The 20783-nt window shown below is 43.1% G+C and overlaps 2 protein-coding genes across 2 annotated transcripts; both read right to left on the bottom strand.

Annotated features, from left to right (window-relative positions):
- Window positions 1–812: 812 nt before the first annotated feature.
- On the bottom strand, window positions 813–9549 carry SYNJ2BP (synaptojanin 2 binding protein). The gene is made up of 4 exons (XM_059474495.1): window positions 9366–9549; window positions 5361–5497; window positions 3755–3850; window positions 813–2285 (listed from the first exon to the last, which is right to left on the bottom strand). The coding sequence occupies exons 1-4, from the start codon at window positions 9430–9432 to the stop codon at window positions 2145–2147; spliced, it is 441 nt and encodes a 146-aa protein (XP_059330478.1). The 5' UTR covers window positions 9433–9549; the 3' UTR covers window positions 813–2144.
- Window positions 9550–15044: 5495 nt separating this feature from the next.
- LOC132074860 (disintegrin and metalloproteinase domain-containing protein 21-like) lies at window positions 15045–20196 on the bottom strand. The gene is given in 4 exon segments (XM_059474898.1): window positions 15045–17439; window positions 17441–17531; window positions 19502–19532; window positions 20167–20196. Coding segments are annotated over 4 exon segments (2547 nt in total).
- Between the last annotated feature and the right edge of the window lie 587 nt (window positions 20197–20783).

The following is a 20783-nucleotide window of genomic DNA, read 5'->3' as shown; positions in this document are numbered from 1 at the left end:
GCCATATCAATTATTTGAGCATTGACTATAATCCCTTCTCTCCCTCATAAACTGCCTGCAATATAGATGGCAGTCATGTCTGAACAGTATCAAAGTCACAAAGCTGAAAGGTTAAACAAGCAAACAAACAAAAAAAAAAATCCCAAAGCTTTTTCTTTCTCTTACTTCAATGGGAAATGACTAAAACTAACCATTACTGTCCATAAATTCTCATCCTCCTAGCGTGATCCACATACTACTTCTTATCACAGAAACTCAACTCGGGGAAAAGCTAACAAGACAGGCCATTTTCTTAATGTCTGCCTGTTTATTCTGAAGGCTGTGATAAAACAGCATCAATTTCTAATCACCCATCTTAACACAACACATGTGCTGCACATGGACATCACAGCCAAATATTCAGAGCAGGTCACAAACAAGCTGGTTCATGCTGTAGCTGCAAAGATCTGTCTACACAGCAGCCCTTCTGCTATCAGGCACAACTGGTTTGTAGACCAAGGCAAGTCACTGCATGCCTTAGCCCAGGCCAGTCAACATCAATATTGTTCCCAAAGTCCCCTAAGAACATGGAGCAAAATTCTTCCAGTTTCCGCTTCTCCTTACACTAGAGCAGTCTATAGGCCAAAGCAAGATTTCATGTGATCCAAGTGCTCTGAAGCTCCAAGGTGATTTAGGAATGCCATGTTCAACAGCATAGCCACTTCTATCTCCAGCAGTTTGCTCAGGAACACAGCCCTGAGCAAACACAACAATTTCAAATACATCAGCAATGTCCTATGAGAACAGAGATAAGTAAAGCACCAAGACACCAGTTTTTCTTTGAAAACATATATTGCATCTGTGATCTCTTCTTTGGCATCATACAGACCAGACCATGCATTTCACTTTTCTTTTAAAAAACAACAAAACACATTGATTTCTTGGAGACAAGAGAAACAGGTCTTACCCACAGAGCTCCTATCAAGCTAGAGCATTTAAATCTATTCAAATCACAGTGAGAAGATGAGACCCTGGAGGTAAATTCAGCCATATACTTTCCAGAGGAGGGTCTCTTCCCTCTGGTTTTACCTGCTAGGCTTTACCCTGGCTTAAAGCTGACTGTCCATCTCCTGAACATCACACAACTCTTCACAAACAAGTAAAGGCCAGGACAACCCCAGCCTGCTCTCAGCTTCTCCCTTTCAATCATCATAAGAGTCTCCTGACTGCAGAGAGCAAGTTAGCTGCTACCAAAAATTTTATCTGAAGTATTCCCTGTGCAAAAAATAACCCCCAGACCTCTAACCTGAGAGATGTAGACTTCAACCCATCTGATGAATGGAGGAACTATTGCTTCACTATGAATTTAAAGGCTCTTCTACAGCTTCAGCATGCCTGAATCTCTTGCCACCACTTATCCTTGTGATTCAGTTGTCTGTCTCTCTCCAGTATGCAAGCATTTTGTGGAAAGCTTTCTCTTACAACTCTGACCCAAAAATGAGCTATCATTTCGACAATCACAGTCGTCTTCTAGCAGCAAGCTATCTTCTATCTTTCCACAACTGGCAAAATGTCTCACCAATACTGCATATTGCTGTTAAATCAGTAGCTACACTGAAGATTTTACCTGTGAAACCACAGATCAGATTTTACACATTTAAGGCATTTATTTAGCAACAACCAACAAAACTTCAATAGGAAAAATAATATACCCTTTGCATTGCTTCTCTTTATTCGTGGTTTGGACAGAATTCATTATATTCAAGAAAAAATTCTGTGGAAACAAGGCAAAGCCTCTAGAAAATGTTTTTGATTTAAAATCACTCCCACTCCCTTTAACCAAAAGTTAAACCTTAAAATGTGGAATAGATGAGTGTGTTTGAAAGTTCATGGTGCAAAATAGAAGAGGATGGCAAAACCTCCTCGATTTGTCAAAAAAAACAGCTATCCCACTCTTTACATAAACACAGTCCTCTCCCTTCCCTTTTTTCTCTCTGCTTCTATCCACCCTGCAACAAAATCAATATATACGAACATCAGCAGCAACTTTGATGATAGGCAATGATCCTTTTTGGCATCAGTCTGTGACAAGATTGTTGATTCTCTATCTTTAAATTGCATCATAGCTGTGTAAAATACGCAGTGATATCCCAGCCGTGAACTCTTCACATCCGCTGTCGATACCTCAGCAAGATCCAGACTGCTGTCGCAGCAAGCGCCAGGCCTGGCACAAGAATGGCTGCCAGAGGAAGCCCACCTGATTCTCCATCTCCTCCATGACCCACAGGGCCATTCTGTGGCTGCAACTACAAGGAAAAAAAATTATTTATGTCAGAACCCATAACAAGAGAGCCCCTAGTTCTGTGTCTGGACCAGGTGGTTCTGTAAGAATGGTCAAAATAGTTTCCCCAGGTACCTGCAGATTCCACACATGGAGGGTTAAAACAGCTTAGGATGGACTGAACTGAAATGCAGGATATCCAGTCACTACCAGGTACCCTCATGTTTCTCTGCCACTTTCTAAACTTGGACTCAAGTGGAGCAGGGGGCAAAAGGACACACCTCATTTTTCTGCTCTCTTTACAGCAGAAAAATGACACACACATACCCAGTCACCCCTTGATGCACTTACCACCACACCATTTTCTGCTCTCTTTACCAGGAAAAAGATATCAGTAATTCTCTCTGGTTTTCTTACCTGTCTTATACACTGGTCCAGCAGACATACTCTTTTGTTAAGGGAGTAGAAAAGGGATCTCAAGCCACTCTCCCCAGCATGCTTTGGGTAGATCAGTATTTCTTTTGTCAACTTCCCTACTATCTGGGGATTAAGGGTTTATCTCTTTTTACATCTAAAATGGTGCCAGTATATTTGAAGTATAGCAGTCCATATTTCCTAGTATTGTAAAATAATTTATTGGAAAGACCTCTGAGTCCAACCATTAACCCAGCACTGCCAAGTTTACCATTCAACTAAGCACCACATCTGCACATTTTTTAAATCTGCACATTTTTAAATGCCTTCAGGGATGGTGACTCAACCACTTCCCACAGCAGCCTGTTCCACTGCTTGATAACCTTTTTTCAGTGAAGAAATTCCTAATACCCAATCTAAACTTGAGTTGATGCAACTTGAGGATGTCTCCATCCTGTGCTTGTTGCCTGGGAGAAGAGACCAATCCCCCACCTGGATAGAGCCTCCTTCCAGGCAGTTGTGGAGAGCAATAGGGTCTTCCTGAGCTAAACACCAGGCTAAACACCTCCAGCTCCCTCAGCTGCTCCTCACCAGACTTGTGCTCCAGACCCTTCACCTGCTTTATCACCCTTCTATGCTCCAGCACCTCAATGTCTGTCTTGTAGCACTGGGCAGTACACACAGTTCAACACTATCTTGAGTGATGGCCTCTGAAACAAAAGGAGTTCTGTCTCTATTAAGATTGTGGCCACTGAAATAAAACTGGCCAACTTGAGATTCTGTCCTCACACACAAAGCTTTACCTCTGAGAAAGGAGAAGAGTGAGCAAACACAACACACTCCAGCAAAACAAAGACCTGGAGACATCTCCAAGCTCACCTTTTCACTGTTACAAAGCTATACAGAGATAATTACAGCTGAGGCAATGAGAGAAGGTCATGGGTCAAACAAAATTTTTATATACACATATCACACTGAGCACCTGAACACAGTACTCTTCTTCCTCATGAAACAGCCACCAATCACAGAAACCAGTCTAAACTGAGCCAGAAATAACCCTAAGGAAGAGGTAAAACGCACCCTGCGCTGAATTTTCAGAGACACGTAATAGCCTGCATTCCTGAACAGTTCCACAGCATCCTTGTGCCGCAAATCCTTCAAGTCTTTGCCATTGATCTAGCAAAAAAGGAAAAGGAGAGTCAGATGCTGAAGGTAAAGCAAGCAAATTTTTAATGATGCAGGTTAACATATGAAGGATGAGACAAAAAATCTTCATGTTTCACAAAATTCTGCATTTGGGGCATAATACTATAGTCATAAAGATCCTAATTAATTAATTAATATTATGATGTATTTTTCTATGTTGAGTCAGAACATGAGAAACTCCAAGTGAAAACATACAGGTACTGAAAAAAACTACCTAGAGGCAAAATAAGAATAAAAGACCACAGTTGTGTCAATAGCAGCTTCTGATGCTGTTGCTTTGCTGGAAACAAATCAAAGGTGTGATTTTGACAGCTAATGAACATAAAAGAGCAGCTACAGGAAAATTATTATTTTAAGTCCTTTACCTTGTTTCATCTACTGGTGTACCTTTGAAATCCCTCTGTTTGAGAGAGTGCTGTAAACACACTTTTATAAGCACACTGATGTAGCAAAACCAACAAAAAAAAAATTTACATACATACTTCTTGGCATCCATTTGATCCACTTGTAAGTGTTGGGATTTTTCTTAATTTAAATGAATATATAATGGCACAGGGTTTTAAATTGATTTCATTCACTGAGTGAATTCATCCTACTTTTTCATTTTCACCCCCATTTCCCTAACTGCATCCCCACTGATCACATCCAGTGCCTCCCTTCTCTTCATATTTAGACATCCCAAACACAAGTACATAAATATTAAACTGTTGGGGAAAAGAGAATATTCTCTGTTTAACTTAATATCACTTTCTGGATCAATAATAGGCTCCAATTAGTGCAAGGTGGTCTATTGAAGCTAAAAAGATCACATGAGGAACAAAATAAGCAAGTGTAAAATAAAATTAGGGAGTACAAAAAGGTTGTGTATCATACTAGGAGAGGCTACTTCTTCACCCATCACTTTGTAAAGCTTTCTTGCATGATTGCCAGCTATCTGAAGAACCAGTGGGTATGAAAATCAGAAATTTTAAAGCAATTTTCTAAAAGGAGAAGCAGCCCGTGTTGTTCTTGAGGAGGTGAAATGGAGAGAAGAATATTATGGCCTAGAAATTTTATCATCTAAAAACCCCCTGTGCAAAAGGATTAGAAATCATGGATTACCAGTCAAAAACCAGAAATTTAAGAGGTGGAAAACCTTTATTTACATGTGTGTAAACGATAATCCATTGTGAGCGAGAGAACACTTGATAGATTCTAAAACCTTAGGGAGGCAAGTCACAGAGGAAACACAAGCACAGCACTACAGAGCACTTCTTTGGCAAATCAAGAAGGCAGAGGAGATAAGCCCATGTGTGGAGGCACTTATCCCTAGTGCTCAGAGCTCTCTCCAGACCCCCACGGTGACTCCTCCATGGAGTTTGCTTGGGATCATCTAACTCATGCACCACATCCCTCCTCTCTAAGCACTGTGCAGGAAAACCTGCCTCTCACATCCCATCACTGATCAAGAACACAGGGGACAACAGAAGAAAGGGCTTACCGCTAAAATTTTATCTCCTTCTTGTAATCGGCCATCAAGGTAAGCTGCCCCATCCTTTTTGATCCAGCTGACATAGATGCTGTTGTCATTGGCAATGTACTGCTGATCTGTCCCACCAACAATGTTGAAGCCTAACCCTAAGGCAAGCCAAAAAGAAAGCTGATGAGAAAAAGCTCAAAGCTTCCAATGTTCTTGCTGTTTTGCTTGTTGGAGACTGCACCTCCCACACTGTCTTGCTTTCTCCACCATACAAAAACTCACAGCACACAAATCTGCGTTATCCTTTCCAACTACCTTTCCATTTTCTAGAAAAGTTATTCTCGTAAAACTGGTCTTGAAAGCAGAGGAGAGACGCTAAATGCCTGAGGACCCCATTTGTGTAATACTTCATTACACAAAACACCTGTGAACTGTTTCAGGCGGGTGCTGGGGAAGAGTGAGGGGCCCGCCATCATTTCTGAGATGCTGACTCAGCTCTCAGCAGGAATTAACTTCTTCAGCACAACACGAAAGAAAATGAAAGTATTCTGCATTTCACATGAGATTATAGTAAATCACTACCTTTGAGCTACAAGAAATCATCTCTGACAAGCACATTGTGAGCTGGAAAACAGGGTAAGGAAAGGCAACGAGCATTAGAATCTGTCTACAGATAAGGAAACAGGCAAGGAGAACTGTGCTACCAGCTTGAGGGCTCCTAGAGCTCAGACAACTCCCCTTCCACATCCCGGGGGCTGGAAGTGGTCTGCTTTGCCTCCAAGAAGAAGGTTAGGCTCCATGAAGCTACTTCAAATTGTACAAAATCACTTTGTTCTGTTTCATGAATTCAAACATGATAGGAAATAAAGACAAAGTTTGCAGATTTAATGCAAACCAAAGAGGAATACACATACATTTATTAAACTTGATGTCCACTATGCATTTTTGCCGTTTTGTATTATTCTTTAAAGGAAGCCTCAGTTACAGATATCTAGCTGGATCCAGCTTCTGGATTAAAGTTAAGACTTCTTGTTTCATTAAAACCCAGAAGAACAAACTGAATTTAAAATCTGGAAACTCAAAGATTATGAGATTCCCCACTGTACATGCAGCTAAGTTCCTCTCTAAAAAGGGACAAGAAAGACTCCCTAAGAGGCTTGCAATGAAAAAAGAGAGAAAAGCCAAGGAAAAAGAAAACAAAAATCAAATACGCAATCAAAGTAAATGGAAAAAAAAAACAAATTTTTTTTTCTGACATGAACCAGTCATCTAAAAGCTATTGTCAAGAACAGCTGAGGGCAAGTTCTGCCCATGTTCAGCCAGATTGATTTATTTGTTTTTGTTTTCCTTCTTATTTTCTCTCGAATTTGGAACTGGAAACCTTGGGAAGCAGTTTCAAATGAAAGTAAAACACCTTATGCCTGCTGGGAAGCAGCATTTTAAATTAGTCACAGGAGATCAAAGCATTTACAAAATGAGTCATGGTATATTAAGTGTGCATCTACAGCTGGGAAGTAAAGAAATATTAGCAGCAATTTTGCCACACCTTTTTTTTGTCTCCCCTTCCTGGCAGCTTCAGACAAGTGAGGGAAAAATGAAAGTGAGGGAAAATTGAGAAATACTGACATTTCAATTAGAACAATATCTATTCCAAGAATGGCCAGTTGTGCACAGTAATACACCTTTCAATAGAAAATGAAAAGAAAAAAAATTTTAAATCCACACTCCTAAAAATTATTTGCCATAAAGCCATTAACTGAGGAAAGGGGAAAATCAATACTACAGAAAGTATAATGTTTACCCAACATTTATTTAAAAGCCAAAAAGAAGGAATCAGGATCTCAGAACACATTGATTTTCTCTCATATATAAAACCTCTAAAATAGGTATATACACACACTATACATTTTGCAACTTTTTACCCACGACTGGAAAAATAACCAAGATTCACAGCTTTCATCAGCAGAGGGAGATCTTCATGACAAAGAGGCAGCAGTTTGTGCTAGACCAAGTTAAGTATTCACAGGGCTTTTTCACTGTGCCTTTCCTTTCCAGCACTCAGACTTGCATTCTGCCTAAAAATATCTTCCCTATCAATCGTCAAGCGCTTTGCTATTCTCTTCCTTCCAGTTCATGCAGCCACAGAAAGAGACACAGCACAACTGGAAGAAAAGGAGCAAGGACAGAGAGCACATAGCACTAAATCTCTTGTCTATAAGGGATGAGAAACAGAATGGCAGAGCTTTAAAAGCAGGCTCTGGGCTAAACTACTGACCCTCCCTGAGGCTGCAGACCTCCCTATACCTCACTTACCCTCTCTAAACTAAAAAAGTCCTTCAAAAATAAAGTCCCTTAAAAAAAAAGCAGGACTGGCAGGATTAGGAAATGAGGGACTGAATACAAGAAAATTTGAAAAAGACAAATATACGCTGTCCTGCCACTGGAAATACATTCACAACCAATGCAAACTTTTTGCCAGACATGTTTAGCATCAGACCTATTTTAAAAGTTGCAGTCAAAACTCCAATTCAAGAGATTACAGTACCCAATTGTACTTCACAGGTAAGTGTTTTGTTCCTTCCACAGAAATTAGTAATAATTCACATGGCAAGTGTATCAAGGCCGGAAGGGGATGTAGGATCTTCAAATCATATAACATAGTTAGAAACGTAAATCTAAAGATGCACAGCCCATCTCAATGACTGGACAAATGCTGCTCATGGTAATCAAGACTGAAATCACAGTGGTCATACTCAAGACCATTCTCAACTCTGCCCTTTAACATTCCCTTATACCTTCCTTAAAATTTTAGCTCCCCAGATGTATGGAAACATGGAAACCGCATTCCCATCAGAACCAGCTTCATTTGGCACAGTTTTCCCTAACCAGCACAGCTTCATTAGTTGAAGCTCATGGCTATGCAGGTAGGGCTACACATCTTTCAGACCAGAGGCCAATCTCGCGAGCAGGGGAGGCAAAGGGCTGCTCACACCCTCTAGGTTCTGATCACCAGCATGAGGGCCAGCACCAACGCCAGCCCTGCACGGGACCTACCTCCACCCCAGAGAAAGGAAAGACACCCACCAACAACGTGGTTGCTGGGGTCTCTGGGGAGCACCTGGAGCCAAGGCTGGCCAGCAGCTGCACCCAGCAGTTGTGCAGAACAGAAGGGCTGCCACGTTTTCGTTCCTACTCATTTAAATTAAAGAGAAGGCCTCAGACACCAAAGTACAACTCTAGCTCCAAAAGCCTTCCTGGAGTCTGCCATTCTCTATAGCCAGGATTTTGCTCCAGAGCTGTACATTTTGTGCTTACTTGCCTCACTTCTGAAAGTGAAGTTATTTGAATGGCACCATAAATCCTATAAAAATGTACGGTTTCCATGAGCGCACCTGCTGTTGAGACATGAAAAGCAAAGCCAAAAAACGCCCCACGAAGTGCCCTATTCCTTTTTCCTTCCAGCCTATGCTCCTCTCTCTAAACACCCCAAAGCATCCCAAGGTACGCTGCACCATGAACGCCAAGCTGACAACACAGGGGACGGCCACTTGGGCACATGATTTCCAAATGGCCCCTGACTCACTCAGGGTATCCAACGCGGCTAGGCGCTCAGCGGCTGCCGCCTCATTTGGAAGCAACAGCTCCACCGGAGATGGCAACTTCCAGGGGAAACCGGAGGCGAGTTGTCCGCAGGGACACCAGCCTCCCCCGGAGCTCCCGCAGAGGACGGACTCTGACCCGGCCAGCTCTCCCTCACGCACGGCACGAGTTTTTCCCGCAGCAGCGTGGCCGCCACGGCTATTTCCAGGGGAGTCCCCTGGGCCCGGCACCTCTGGGCGCTGCGCTTCTATCCTCGCGGCCGGGACCCTCCCTCCGCCGCTCCGGTGCCCGCCACGGCCGTCCTGCCGGCCGCCGCCACCCAGGGCTTCCGCTCCGGCCTCGGCGGGGGCTCCGCAGGCCTCGGCGCGGCTGCCCCGGCCCGGGAGAGGCCGCGGACCCAGCGTGGAGAGGCCGCCCCTGCCTTACCTGAGGGTCTGCGGGTGAGGCTGATAATCTCCTCGGCGTAGCCGCCGCCCGCCACGCTGCCGTTCATGCTGCGGCCTGAAGGAGAACTCGGCTCCCGGGGCAGCCGCTCTCACCTCCTGGGCCGCCGCCGGGCCGCGCCGCGGAGCGCTGGGAGTTGTAGTCCCTGCGGGACGGGGCTGCTCCCACCGGCGCTTGGGGCCGCCACCGGCGCTCACCGCAGAGGCGGAAGAGCAGCGGGCCCAGGAGAGCCCAGCAAAGCGTCCTCCTGCCCCCGCACCTTCCCAGGCCCCTGCGCGGCATCTGTGCCTGGCCCTACCCTGCTCCCCAGGCTGGAGCTGGTTTCCTTAGGAAGGTTAAAGAGCCATAGTAGTCTGGGGTAGGCGTAGGAGAGAAGAACGGGGGATAAATGACCTGTTCCCGGCCCTTTTGACTGTCCTCACAGCAAACTGAAAAACAGACCAGACTGTGCTGGGTGTGAGATGCAAAGCTGTGTTTCGTGTCAGGCACAAACAGGCGACGTGTGTATTTGTGAATGCGAAATGCGTGGACCCCGCCAATGGGAGAGCTGTGAATTCTAATAATAACTTAGAAAAATAAAGCATGGAAAAAGGCCTTTGAACCTATCTTTTGTTTGCAGTTAACCCTAGTTGATTTCGGAGCATTGGAATTAAGGTGTTAAAGATGTTGCTTTTTGCTTGCATTTAATCCATAAAAAGCTCTGCAATAATAACCTTTTGAAGTATAATTTTAGAATATTACTTGTATCCTTGAAACTATAGCTTTAGAATATATATAAAGGAAATATGCTTATCTCATGCCTTATTGAAGCAGAGAAAAACAGTTTGAGAAAGGAAGATGAACATCACCTCAAGGGTTTATGGTTTCGGCCAAAGGGAAGCTGGACATCACTGTTATGAGATTTATAGTCTCTGCAATTAAAAGGTGGACCCACATCTGGGGAGCTGGACCCCACCAGATGGGAGTCGTCTTTCTTCTTTCGGAAACTGGACCGTCACCATCAGGGGATACTTCTTTGAGATACATCCTGAGAAATTAAAATCACAATAGTGTATAGAATTGTGATGTAATAATTTGGAATAAAAATTGCTGATGAGTAAATGATTGGAAATAGAAACTGCTGAAAAAAACTGATGAGTACCCCTATAAATACCTGTAACCATCAATTATCGGTGTGCAGTTGGAGGGAAAACTTCCCCCACTGTACCCAGCACTGTATTGCTCATACTTTACCATATTAAATAATAAATTGCTGCTTGAATATTGGCCTAGCCAAGCTTCTTATTCATAACATGGGCAAGAACAAAAGCCCAATACAGGCAAGCAGCACAGAGAGCATCCATGCCAACGCCGAGTTACCCTGTGGTGCAATAAAGTGATCTAGATTCAGAAACACAAACGGTGCATAGGAACACCATGCTACCGCTGGGGCAAGAAATACTTAACTAGATCCTGTAGAAGGCGTTTGGTTTGAAGATTTGAGAAATTTCCTCAGAACTCTACAGAACTCTAGATAGTTACCCAGCAATAAAGGGCAAAGTAGTTCAACTTGCTGTGTAACAGAGGAGCCACTTGAACCTGGCACTCTGCAACTCAGGGTTTATTGAACCAATAGATTATCAGGAAATAGCAAGGAAAAATTTATCCTTATCTATTCAGCACAATCTAAGTGTATCAACACAGACAATGACAACAGGGAACAATGTCAGTTGAACCACCCGACTGCTTGGCACTATGAGGACAGCCACATCTACATGCTGCAGGAACCTCTCTGATGAAAATGAGGACCAGCTTATCTGGTCCTCAATGTTACACTACCATTTTATTTGTTTGGTATTGCAGTCAAAATAACAGATGTTTTTGATTGCATTCGTTCCAAGATTATCTGCACTTTGGGATTCCTGAATTTAACAGGGAGAGACAACCTGGGCACTGGATCTCTGACTGCTACAACATTAATTCTTAGTGCTAAACTGAGTGTTAGAACACCTGCCTCAGAGGTGGGAGACAGGCATTCAAGGTCCAATTACACTTGCAATGATGTGCAAAACCGTGACTCGTGTGATAGATTTTTTTGTTGGTGCTAAGTAGCATTCACCCTGAGAACTTCCCAGTGTCTCATACTCTGCCAGTGAGGAGGTGCACAAAAGCTGTGAGGGAGCATGGCCAGGACAGGTGGACAAAGGGATATTTCATATCACAGAATGTCCTGTTTATAAGCTGGAGAAGTTATTGTAAGGGGGCCCAACACATTCTGGGATAGGCTAGGTATCAGACAGCATGTGGTGAGCAATTGTACTGTGCTTCACTTGTTTCTGTTGAGTTCTGTTACTCTCAACTCTCAATATTATTATTATTATTAATAATAAAAATAAAATTTAGTTGTTTCAATTTTTAAACTGTTTTTATCTCAACCCACAAGGTTTACCTTTTCTTTTTCTTGATCTCCTTCCCACTGAGAGGGGTGGGAGGAGAGTGAGCAAGCAGCTGCAAGGTACTTGGCAAACTCCTTCAAGATACAGTGTTCCTTAGCAGCAATTTAAAGTATTTTAGAGATGACAGCCTTGGCTTAGAACAAAAACAATTTTATCCTGATCTGAGATAACTGCAATATAAAGTGTTTTTTAAAGTTTTCTTTAGCCAGGAAGACATTTCAAACAGGAAACATGGGTATATTGTAACTCAGTCCTAGGCAGCTCCAGGCGTCATCTATCACTGGCCTGCCACACATTAACAGCTACCTAAGCCTTACTATCCTTACTGCACTGGCACAGACCATTTCACATAATCAGAGAATGCCTTGGTTTGGAAGTTCCAACCCCCTGCAATGGGGTTCCACAAGTCCAGGTTGTGTCTTATTTTCTCCAGCACCATTTCATGAACTGCAGTGACCCGCATTTCTTGGGAGACAGTGCAGCAACATTTGCAAATTGCCTCTTCATGTGCAAGTGACTTACATATTAACCTAGTTCTCGTATCCATTTAAAGCATTTTAAAATGCAGTTAGAACGAGGAGGGGGAAAAAGAAGAAACGAGAAAGATCAGGACTGAACTTAGACCTACACCTTCATAGCACCTTCAGAGTAGTGGGACATTTCTAACAAACCACCAGGAACATCAAGTTTTTCATTTTTCATTCCTGTGTTGAAATCAGAAACAACAATATTTTCAAGGAGAAAAATCTCAGAAAGGGAGCTTACACATTTTATGAAACATAAACTGGATTTGTTGAGATACATGTTTGTCTTGCTCATATGGCCCAAGAAGAAATGCAAGAAAAGAATACAGAAATACTCTTATCCAAAGTTCACTGAAAGCCTCCTCCCAATTAAGTCCTGGTTTTCCAGAACAATCTTTAAGCATAGAGAAAAACAGAAACTACAGCATTTTGTTACTTTATCTTTCCCAAAACTGCACTTGTAAGTAAGCTTTCTGGGCTAAATTGTGCTTTCATTTACACCTCTGTCTCTTCAGTGTGCAGCTCTGTAAACAAGAACTCCCTGACTCCAGTGTTTCTCTGTCTCAGCATAGATCTGTACTTGGCAATTTATAGTATACTATTGATCAACAACGGCAGGCCATCAAAGTAGCAACCTGAAACTTCTGCCACTCTTTTTGTATTTAAAAAGCAAAATAAAAAAAGTTTTAGTAGGTACTAGATGTGCACAGGTAGTTGGAAGGTGCTGGGTGTAGTGCTTTGGTTACTTTTTCTGTCCATCTTTCAATTAATTCGCATCTCTCTTCTCCATCTTCTATCCCTTGTTTGCAACACCTGAATTACAACTGTTATTTCTCAGAGGACACCCCTCCCATTCCCCCAACCCCCAAAGGAGGTCTCTGGTCATGAGGAATAGATGTGGTGTTCGTCAAGGGCAGTTATCTTGCCTTTTGACATAAATGCAAGATCAAGTTTTCATCATCTAATCAAAACCATCCATGTTCTATCATGACAATAAGCACAGCCTAAACAAACAATGTGTTACCTCATTTCTGCAGACAGCATAGATAAATATATAAGGACCCATTTGCTCTACACAAAAAGCTGGGAAAAACTGTGAATCACATGCTTTGTATTTCACATCCCATCATAATGTAATTGGCCCTTTTTGGATACAGGACACCAAAGAAATACACAAAAAAAATTACAGGTAAATGCATATTCTAAAAAACATATATATTTGGGACGCAGCAAGAGTTGACCATAATAATTTGTAGAGTCACCAATATCTTTCTTCCCAAGTGTTCCCAAGTGTTGGGGTACTTATCCTGCCTTTACAGAATGTTTGCTAAAAGTGTGCTCTTTATTTTCTAAATACAAATAATTCTTTTTTTAGCAGATGTGTATTATAGGCCTTTATCCTGAAACACCTTTAAAAAAAAGTTTTAACTGTGATCTGGACAACAGACTCCTCTCCATGCTGATCTGATAGAACGGTCTACAGTTACTACTGTAATAGAAATAATAGCAATAAAACTTACTGAATGGTATTTCCATGTCCCTAATATTTTTCAGAAGTTAGACATATTTTATGTTGTGTTAAAAAAATTAAAATGACAATGCTTCTGTGTAGCACTCCATAGAGCTGCAAGGACACATTCTGTTATAGCTGAAGAAAGAATCACAGAATAAGCCAAAAGAAACCCCCTGAGATAGTCAGATAAAGTATCTATCAAATATTGCAGGTATTCTAGGTAGGGGACACTTGCAGAATAATTCCAAATACTTCAGAAATTCAGTTAACTTGGGGAGCCCCACAGACAGCTCCTCTTAGAGACAATAAAATACACAGCACTTCTCAGAAGCAGTCAGCAGTCAAGACACTGGAAAATTTCCAGGAAATAAAAACAATTTGTTCTAGTGAAATGCCAGATTTGGTGTCACTACACTGCTGACATATATTTTACATTTGAGAAATGCAATGCTTACTGGTTGTTATTTAGATAATCCTTCTCTACTCTTCCACAAAAGGAAGACCCTGTTCCCTATGATCTACCTTCCTCCTGAAGGGCTGTTCCCTGTAAACAGCTGTAAGCATTTGTGAAACAGACAGCTGTATCTCACTGCAATACCTGCTCCTCACCTGTTTGTGTGTCACAGATGTGAATTAAATAGACACACAGAACCAGTGGAGACTGTAAGTGCAATTTTTTCTCTTTGGTTGTTAACCAATGACAAAAGAGGTTCATAAACATCTCTCTCACTGAATTGAAGAAAACATAGAAAACATTAGGTGGAGGAGGAAATTGAAGTAAGTAGAGTAACAAGGAGTTCGATATCTGCTCTTGGCATCCCTATGTGATAGTTGAAACCCCAACAATTTTTATCTCGAACAGGAGTTTGGACTAGCGTTACATGGTTCTGCAAGAAAGGTATTTTGACTATGTTTTCACACTGAATCCTACCACATAAGTCATCTATCTACACCTGTTTTAAGAAGTTTGCATTTTTACACTGTTGATATGAAGTATAAACACAATACCTGCAGTTTACTTAACTACTCCAGTTTAAGAGCTCAGGGTACAAAGAACAGCATGCCTTACTGCCTGCATTTATTAACTTAAAAGAAAATGTACAGAGGTAAGGTTTACTCTGCATTTAATGATATCACATGAGATTAGAGCTGTTCAGAACCTGCTGAATTATTTTGATGAGTTATCAGATCACTCTGATAGTTCCTCAATAACATCCCAAGGTAATGTTTTTTTATCTTTGGTGGATTTTAACTCACCAGCAGGCGACTTTTCTTTAGGAACTTCTTTTTTTTTCGGTCTTTGAAACAATTTTCTATGGAATTGGGCTTTTTTCTTCGCAAGCCATCCCTCTATTTTCTGTCTATAATGGATGGAAAGGACTATTCCAACAAAACACACAGAATAAAACCCAAGTAGCGCTAGTCTTACTTTTAGTCTCTCAGCCTTCTTAGGTGGAGGGGGTCCACTGTCAACACTACCTCCATATCCTTCTGATTCACAATATGGAGGAGCCCAGCCATACTCACAGTGACAGTTCTTGTGATTGTTACACACTCCTCTGTCATGACACTTTGTCATGTTGCAGTCGTAGTTCAGCACTGATACACTCATACACGTCCTGTTGATACAAAGCATATCACTACCACATGGTGTGCCATCTTCCACAGCTCCCTCATCTGCTCTTGATACCCCTACGTGATAGTCGAGGCCCCAGCAATTTTTATCTCGAACAGGAGTTTGGACTAGCGTTACATGGTTCTGCAAGAAAGGTATTATGACTATGTTTTCACACTGAATCCTACCACATAAGACATTCTTAGTACTGCATTTTGTAAAATAGATATTGTCACGAATACCACAATTCCCAAACCGGTCACCTTGAGTATTCACTGCTTTAAAGCAATCTAAAGGAGCAACCCTGGCATGTTTGCCAAAGAGATGCCGGCACTTTTCATTGTGGGATGAACATTTTCCTTGATAGCAATAAACACCATCATTGCAAGGAGTTCCATCTTGTAGGTATACATCCAGTGGGCACTGAGGGGAAGTTCCATTGCAATACTCTGGCAGGTCACAGCTGCCAGTACTTGCTCTGCAGAGTGTTCCTGCTGGAAGGACCTTACAGTTCTTGCAGCATCTTCCAGATGCACAGTCTGAACCTGCAGTAAATGTACAGTTTGTGCGGCAACAAGGATCCCTTCGGCAGCTTGCTGCTGAACCACAGTCACATTGCTCTCCACTTTCTACTATTTTATTCCCACAGTATTCACTCATCCCGGTGATGAAACTGCCAGGTGCTGGTGGCTGACGAAGGCATGAAGCACCATTTACAACCAGCTCAAAGTAATCTTTGTAACTGCAGTCACTGAACGAGTCAGTGTCAACATTGTTTTCATACATAATGCAGTGCTTGCGTTTGCAATTACAATCCGGTTTATCATGAACCATCCCAAGATTATGGCCCAGTTCATGGACAAATGTGATAGTAACTACAGACACCTTTTTATCAGTGAAGGAAATAACAGCTGCTGCCCAGTGCTTATCACACACTGTCCCTATATATGCCAATCCCAAGCTGCTTCCAAACCACTGATATGCAAATAAGTGAGCAACATCGTGGTACATCCGAGGTAACAGGTTTGACTTTCTCCAGGAGTTAAATGCATTAAGTACCGGGGCAATAGAGTTAGTAATATTTATAATGTTCTTTTCAGTCCAGATCTCCAATCCTATAACAAACAGCCGGATAGAAAGCTGTTTGCACAAAATGTCCCCAGCATTGATGACTTGCATGACGTCCTTCAAGACTTTGGATTTGCTCCTGCCTGACTTTACATACCGCACGTGGTCCACGACCACTGCCATCTTCACATACGTGATGTGCGTCCACCAGTCCCTCAGCTTTTCGTTCTCCCCCGCTGACTTGGGAGCCTTGAACCACGGCAGCACAGCCTTTTGCTGCTGCAGCACCTCCGGCGTCAGCCCGCAGCTGGCTCCCTCGGAGCTGTTGTCTCCCTCCATGCGGTAGAGAATGTGCCGAAAGGCCAGATCATTGGGGACGGGCTCGATCTGGTAGGTATCGTCCTCCACCCAGAGCACGCCGTGGAGGCCCCTGCCGCAGGTGCTGAGGGCCACAAGGGAGCCGGGGCTCCCCACCACGTCGCCCTGGTAGAAGCAGTTGTCCCGTACGAAGGGGTGCTCCTCCCGGCGGGCCCCGTCCCGGCCGTAGGTGACCAGCGTGAAGGGGCGGGAGACCAGGCCCCTCCTGGGCTGCAGGCGCAGCACCCGCGGCCGCCCGCCCACGTTCAGCCAGTAGGAGAGGGCCGGGGCGTCGTCGCCACGGCGGGGGCTCAGCTGCCGCGGCACCGTCACCCACGCGGTGCGCGGCTCCGCGGGCCGGGCCCCCCGGGCCCTGGGGCACCTCGCCGCGCCCAGCAGCAGCAGAAGCAGGAGCCCCGGCAGAGGCCCCATCGCGGCCGCCGGTACCGGCCGCCCCCGCCCGAGCGGGGATAGAACCTGGAAGGGCCCAGCCCGGGCGGAACCGCCCCGAAGCTCCAACTGCCGTCGTGCCGGCCGGGCCGGGCCCACTCCCCGGGAAACGGCACCTGCGGCATCGCCGAGCGCTGCCCGGGCGCCTCCAGGCAGCCCACCCTGCTCTTTTAGCCAGAACAGAGGCTTTTGGGAGAAGGAATCAGTAAATTTGCCTCTCACAAACACATTCCCAGCTTCTAATAATCTTAATTTCAAATTAATGGCTATTTCTCCTCCTGAGCAGACATAGCAAGGACAACCCCCAGTTCACCTTCACGTCCCTTGTCACAGATGTTTTTGTTGAGGAAAGGGATCATTTGGGTAGATCACAAGCAGGAAAATCTGTTTAAAAATCTCAAAAGGTTGGGTTTTGCTGTTTTTATTATAGGATAATTTGCAAGTGGACATCAGAAATGGGCTAAGGCTTAAGAGTCAGAAATAAGTAAGTACAGAAATATTCCCTGTGGTGACCTTAGCACATCCCTACTACAGCATACACGCCCTCCAAGAAAAAGATAGAACCAGGGGAGAATTCAATTCACTTCCACTATGTTCTAGAATATAGATGGAAACTAACAGTACCAAGTATAAAATCCTCAACCCTATCTACACCACAGCTGCTACATACCTACAACAATGCACCTTAATTACAAGACAGCACTTATGCAGCAGCCATTTTCCTTTCGCAGCAGAGGACATCGTATCCTCTTAAAGACTTGTGATTTCATAGCACTGGAAAGAGAACACTTACAGGTACATCTACCACTGACTACCATCCCCATTTTGGATACAGCTCTGGCAAGACACAACCATAAGAGAGTTATCTGGGTTGTGGTAAGACAGGACGTCCTGCACAACAGAGATATGCACACTGGTTTTCTAGCACATAGTGCTGGGATTCAACATAGCCACAGCTATTACCCTTTAAGAACTCTGTACAACTTTCTTTTCAGCACCGCAAGTGTGTTTGGGATGAAGTCCAACCTGCTATCTTTCTCAGCTGCAGGAGGTGTATCCTTCTACCATCCCATATGGATCTCAGGAATCCTGCTTTTTGTCACCAACTTCTGTGCCCTGGCACAGGCAGCAACACCTAACATTTCAAACTACTGGAGATAGGCACTGCCCCTCTGGAGGCTGGGCAAGAAAGAAAGCAGCAGCTGGCAGAATGCTCTGAACCTCCTTCAGCTGCCTTATGCCCCAGGATCCTGAGGGGGCTGGAACCTTATGCTGTGCACATGGCAGGCCTAACTAACAGCTGTGGAGATTACCAACTATTGTCCAAAGGTGCTTGATTCTGTGGTTGGTACCTTGCAAACATGGCCAGCATTAGCAGCACAGACCTTGTAATACACTACCTCAGTTTAAAGGAATGAATATAGGATGCCTGCTTCTATTAGGATCCATCTAGGAAGATCTTTCTAGATATCCATCCAAACTCATGACCTATCTATTTTAGCCTTAGATTTATTTTCCTATTGGTTTTAAAATTATATAAACTGTTTCTCGTGAGGTCTTTTATGGGCAGCTAGCTGTTGAATGCTTGTCCACTATTTTTCAATTATCAGTTTGCATTTCAGAATTGAGTATCACATCAGATTATGTCTCTTGAAATAAATATAACTCAGACCACAATAATGGAAAATCCTGTTACATAATCTGCGTGCAGTCTGTAGTGCTATTTTTAAATACAAACTTCTGCTGTGCGATCACTGCTTAAGTTATACAAAAGACCCTACTAAATCACTCAGCCAATTTGCAAGAGCCATGCCTTACCACCCCTTCCATCCCTCGACATGAACTTGCCTACTACTTACTTTCTTTTAATATAAACATAGCTATACAGTTAAAAGTAGAAAATACTCAGGTCTCAAAGTATTAGTATAAAGCTAATCTCTCCCCTTTGCCTTGTCCCTCCTATTGCTTATACCCTTCTTGCTCCAAGAACAGCTTGCTCTGGCAAACAGAACATAATGACTGACCAGATGGCATCTAACTTTCTTTACTAGGAAAGGGCTGTCAAAATACGAAGTACGGGGGCAGAGTGGCAAAGAGGAATGTGTGAGACCAACATATAGCCTGGTCAGACCTTACTTAATGAAAAGATGACAGACAGTATTTCTGCTGCACCTGAGATACCATTAGCTTTACACAGTAAACTGAGGCACACAGAGGGCCCCTCTCCTACAATCTGGCTGGATTTTTGCATGCATTTGTACACATACACACATGTACATACAAATATGCATCGCTGTTCATGGGTATGCAAACATTTATATGTACTTTCAGGCTCTGAGGAGAATTGTTTCTGCTAGAGTTCCAGGTATTTTTCAGCTCCTGCTACTCCATGATTTAGGCAAAGTAAAGCCCTTTTGAAGTCTAAATGGTTATTAACTAAGAGCAAAAAGTAGAGATAGTTCTGTTCATCTAAATCTCTCCTTTATACAGAAGAAAGTGATGCACAAACAGATTTCAGAAGTGCTTGCTTCTTTCCCTTTTATCTACAAGCTAGAAATACTGAACATCCTTTGGAAGGACTTTGGACTTCACAGTCAGACTCTATACCAAGAGAGAAAAGGTTTAGATTCTCATGCACTGAAAAACATTACTGACAACAAGAATCTGCTTAACATTTCACCAGTAATATCTGACATAATGTCACTTCAGTAAATTAATATCTCAGCTCACTTAAGTGATGAAATTATTGTTGAATATCTGGTCAGCGAGTAACAGAAGCAGATCTTTCAGTTCCTCATACGGCAAACCTTCAGCACTGGACAGCTACTAGAAATCAACATACTGGTAACATCTCTTACTGTTTTAAAATGTAGTTTGCTTAGGGAAAGATCATTCCCCTGGAAAAGGTTGATCATATTCAAATGCTTGTTTCATGAATGGAAGCCATTTGCTATCCTCTCAATAGCTTAGATGCTGGCACTTTAACTCAGACGGGATCAGACCAGGAATCCATCCCTTTTAACGCCCTTTGACACCAGCCAACACCAGGCATTTCTGCAGAAGACAGAAAGGCTGCTGATATAAATGTGAGGACAGTCTGCCTCTTCATGTTCCACCCTTATCTCTGATCAGCTCAAATTCTGAGCATGGAGTATAATGGTTCAGTCCAAATGTAACTCCAATTCACTTTCATTTACACGTCCCTCTCTTCTTGTACTACAAGACAGAACAAGAGTCCTCTACTTTCCTATTTGTTTCACTATTCAGTTTTACAAATACTTAATATTTGTCTTCCCAGGGCCATCATAGGAGAATCTCTGTCCTACTCATTTTACTGCCCTTAATCAAACCCTTCTACTTTTGGGAAATTCCTTTTCAGACATTGACTGGCACAACACACTTCATTTCGGGTGAAGTCCAGTGACTGATAGAATATTT

This window comes from Ammospiza nelsoni, chromosome 6 (genome assembly GCF_027579445.1).
Source record: "Ammospiza nelsoni isolate bAmmNel1 chromosome 6, bAmmNel1.pri, whole genome shotgun sequence".
NCBI lineage: Eukaryota > Metazoa > Chordata > Aves > Passeriformes > Passerellidae > Ammospiza > Ammospiza nelsoni.
The sequence above is the reverse complement of the archived record's forward strand: the minus strand, read 5'-3'. Positions and strand labels throughout refer to the sequence as shown.

What these genes read in the sequence shown, in the direction of transcription:
- SYNJ2BP (XM_059474495.1), bottom strand. Translation starts at nt 9,432, where the DNA reads ATGAACGGCAGCGTGGCGGGCGGCGGCTACGCCGAGGAGATTATCAGC. An exon ending in CCTCACCCGCAGACCCTCAG is followed by an intron (nt 5,498 to 9,365) that starts GTAAGGCAGGGG and finishes GGCTTGCCTTAG; the next exon opens with GGTTAGGCTTCAACATTGTT. An exon ending in AAGGAGATAAAATTTTAGCG is followed by an intron (nt 3,851 to 5,360) that starts GTAAGCCCTTTC and finishes CTTTTTTGCTAG; the next exon opens with ATCAATGGCAAAGACTTGAA.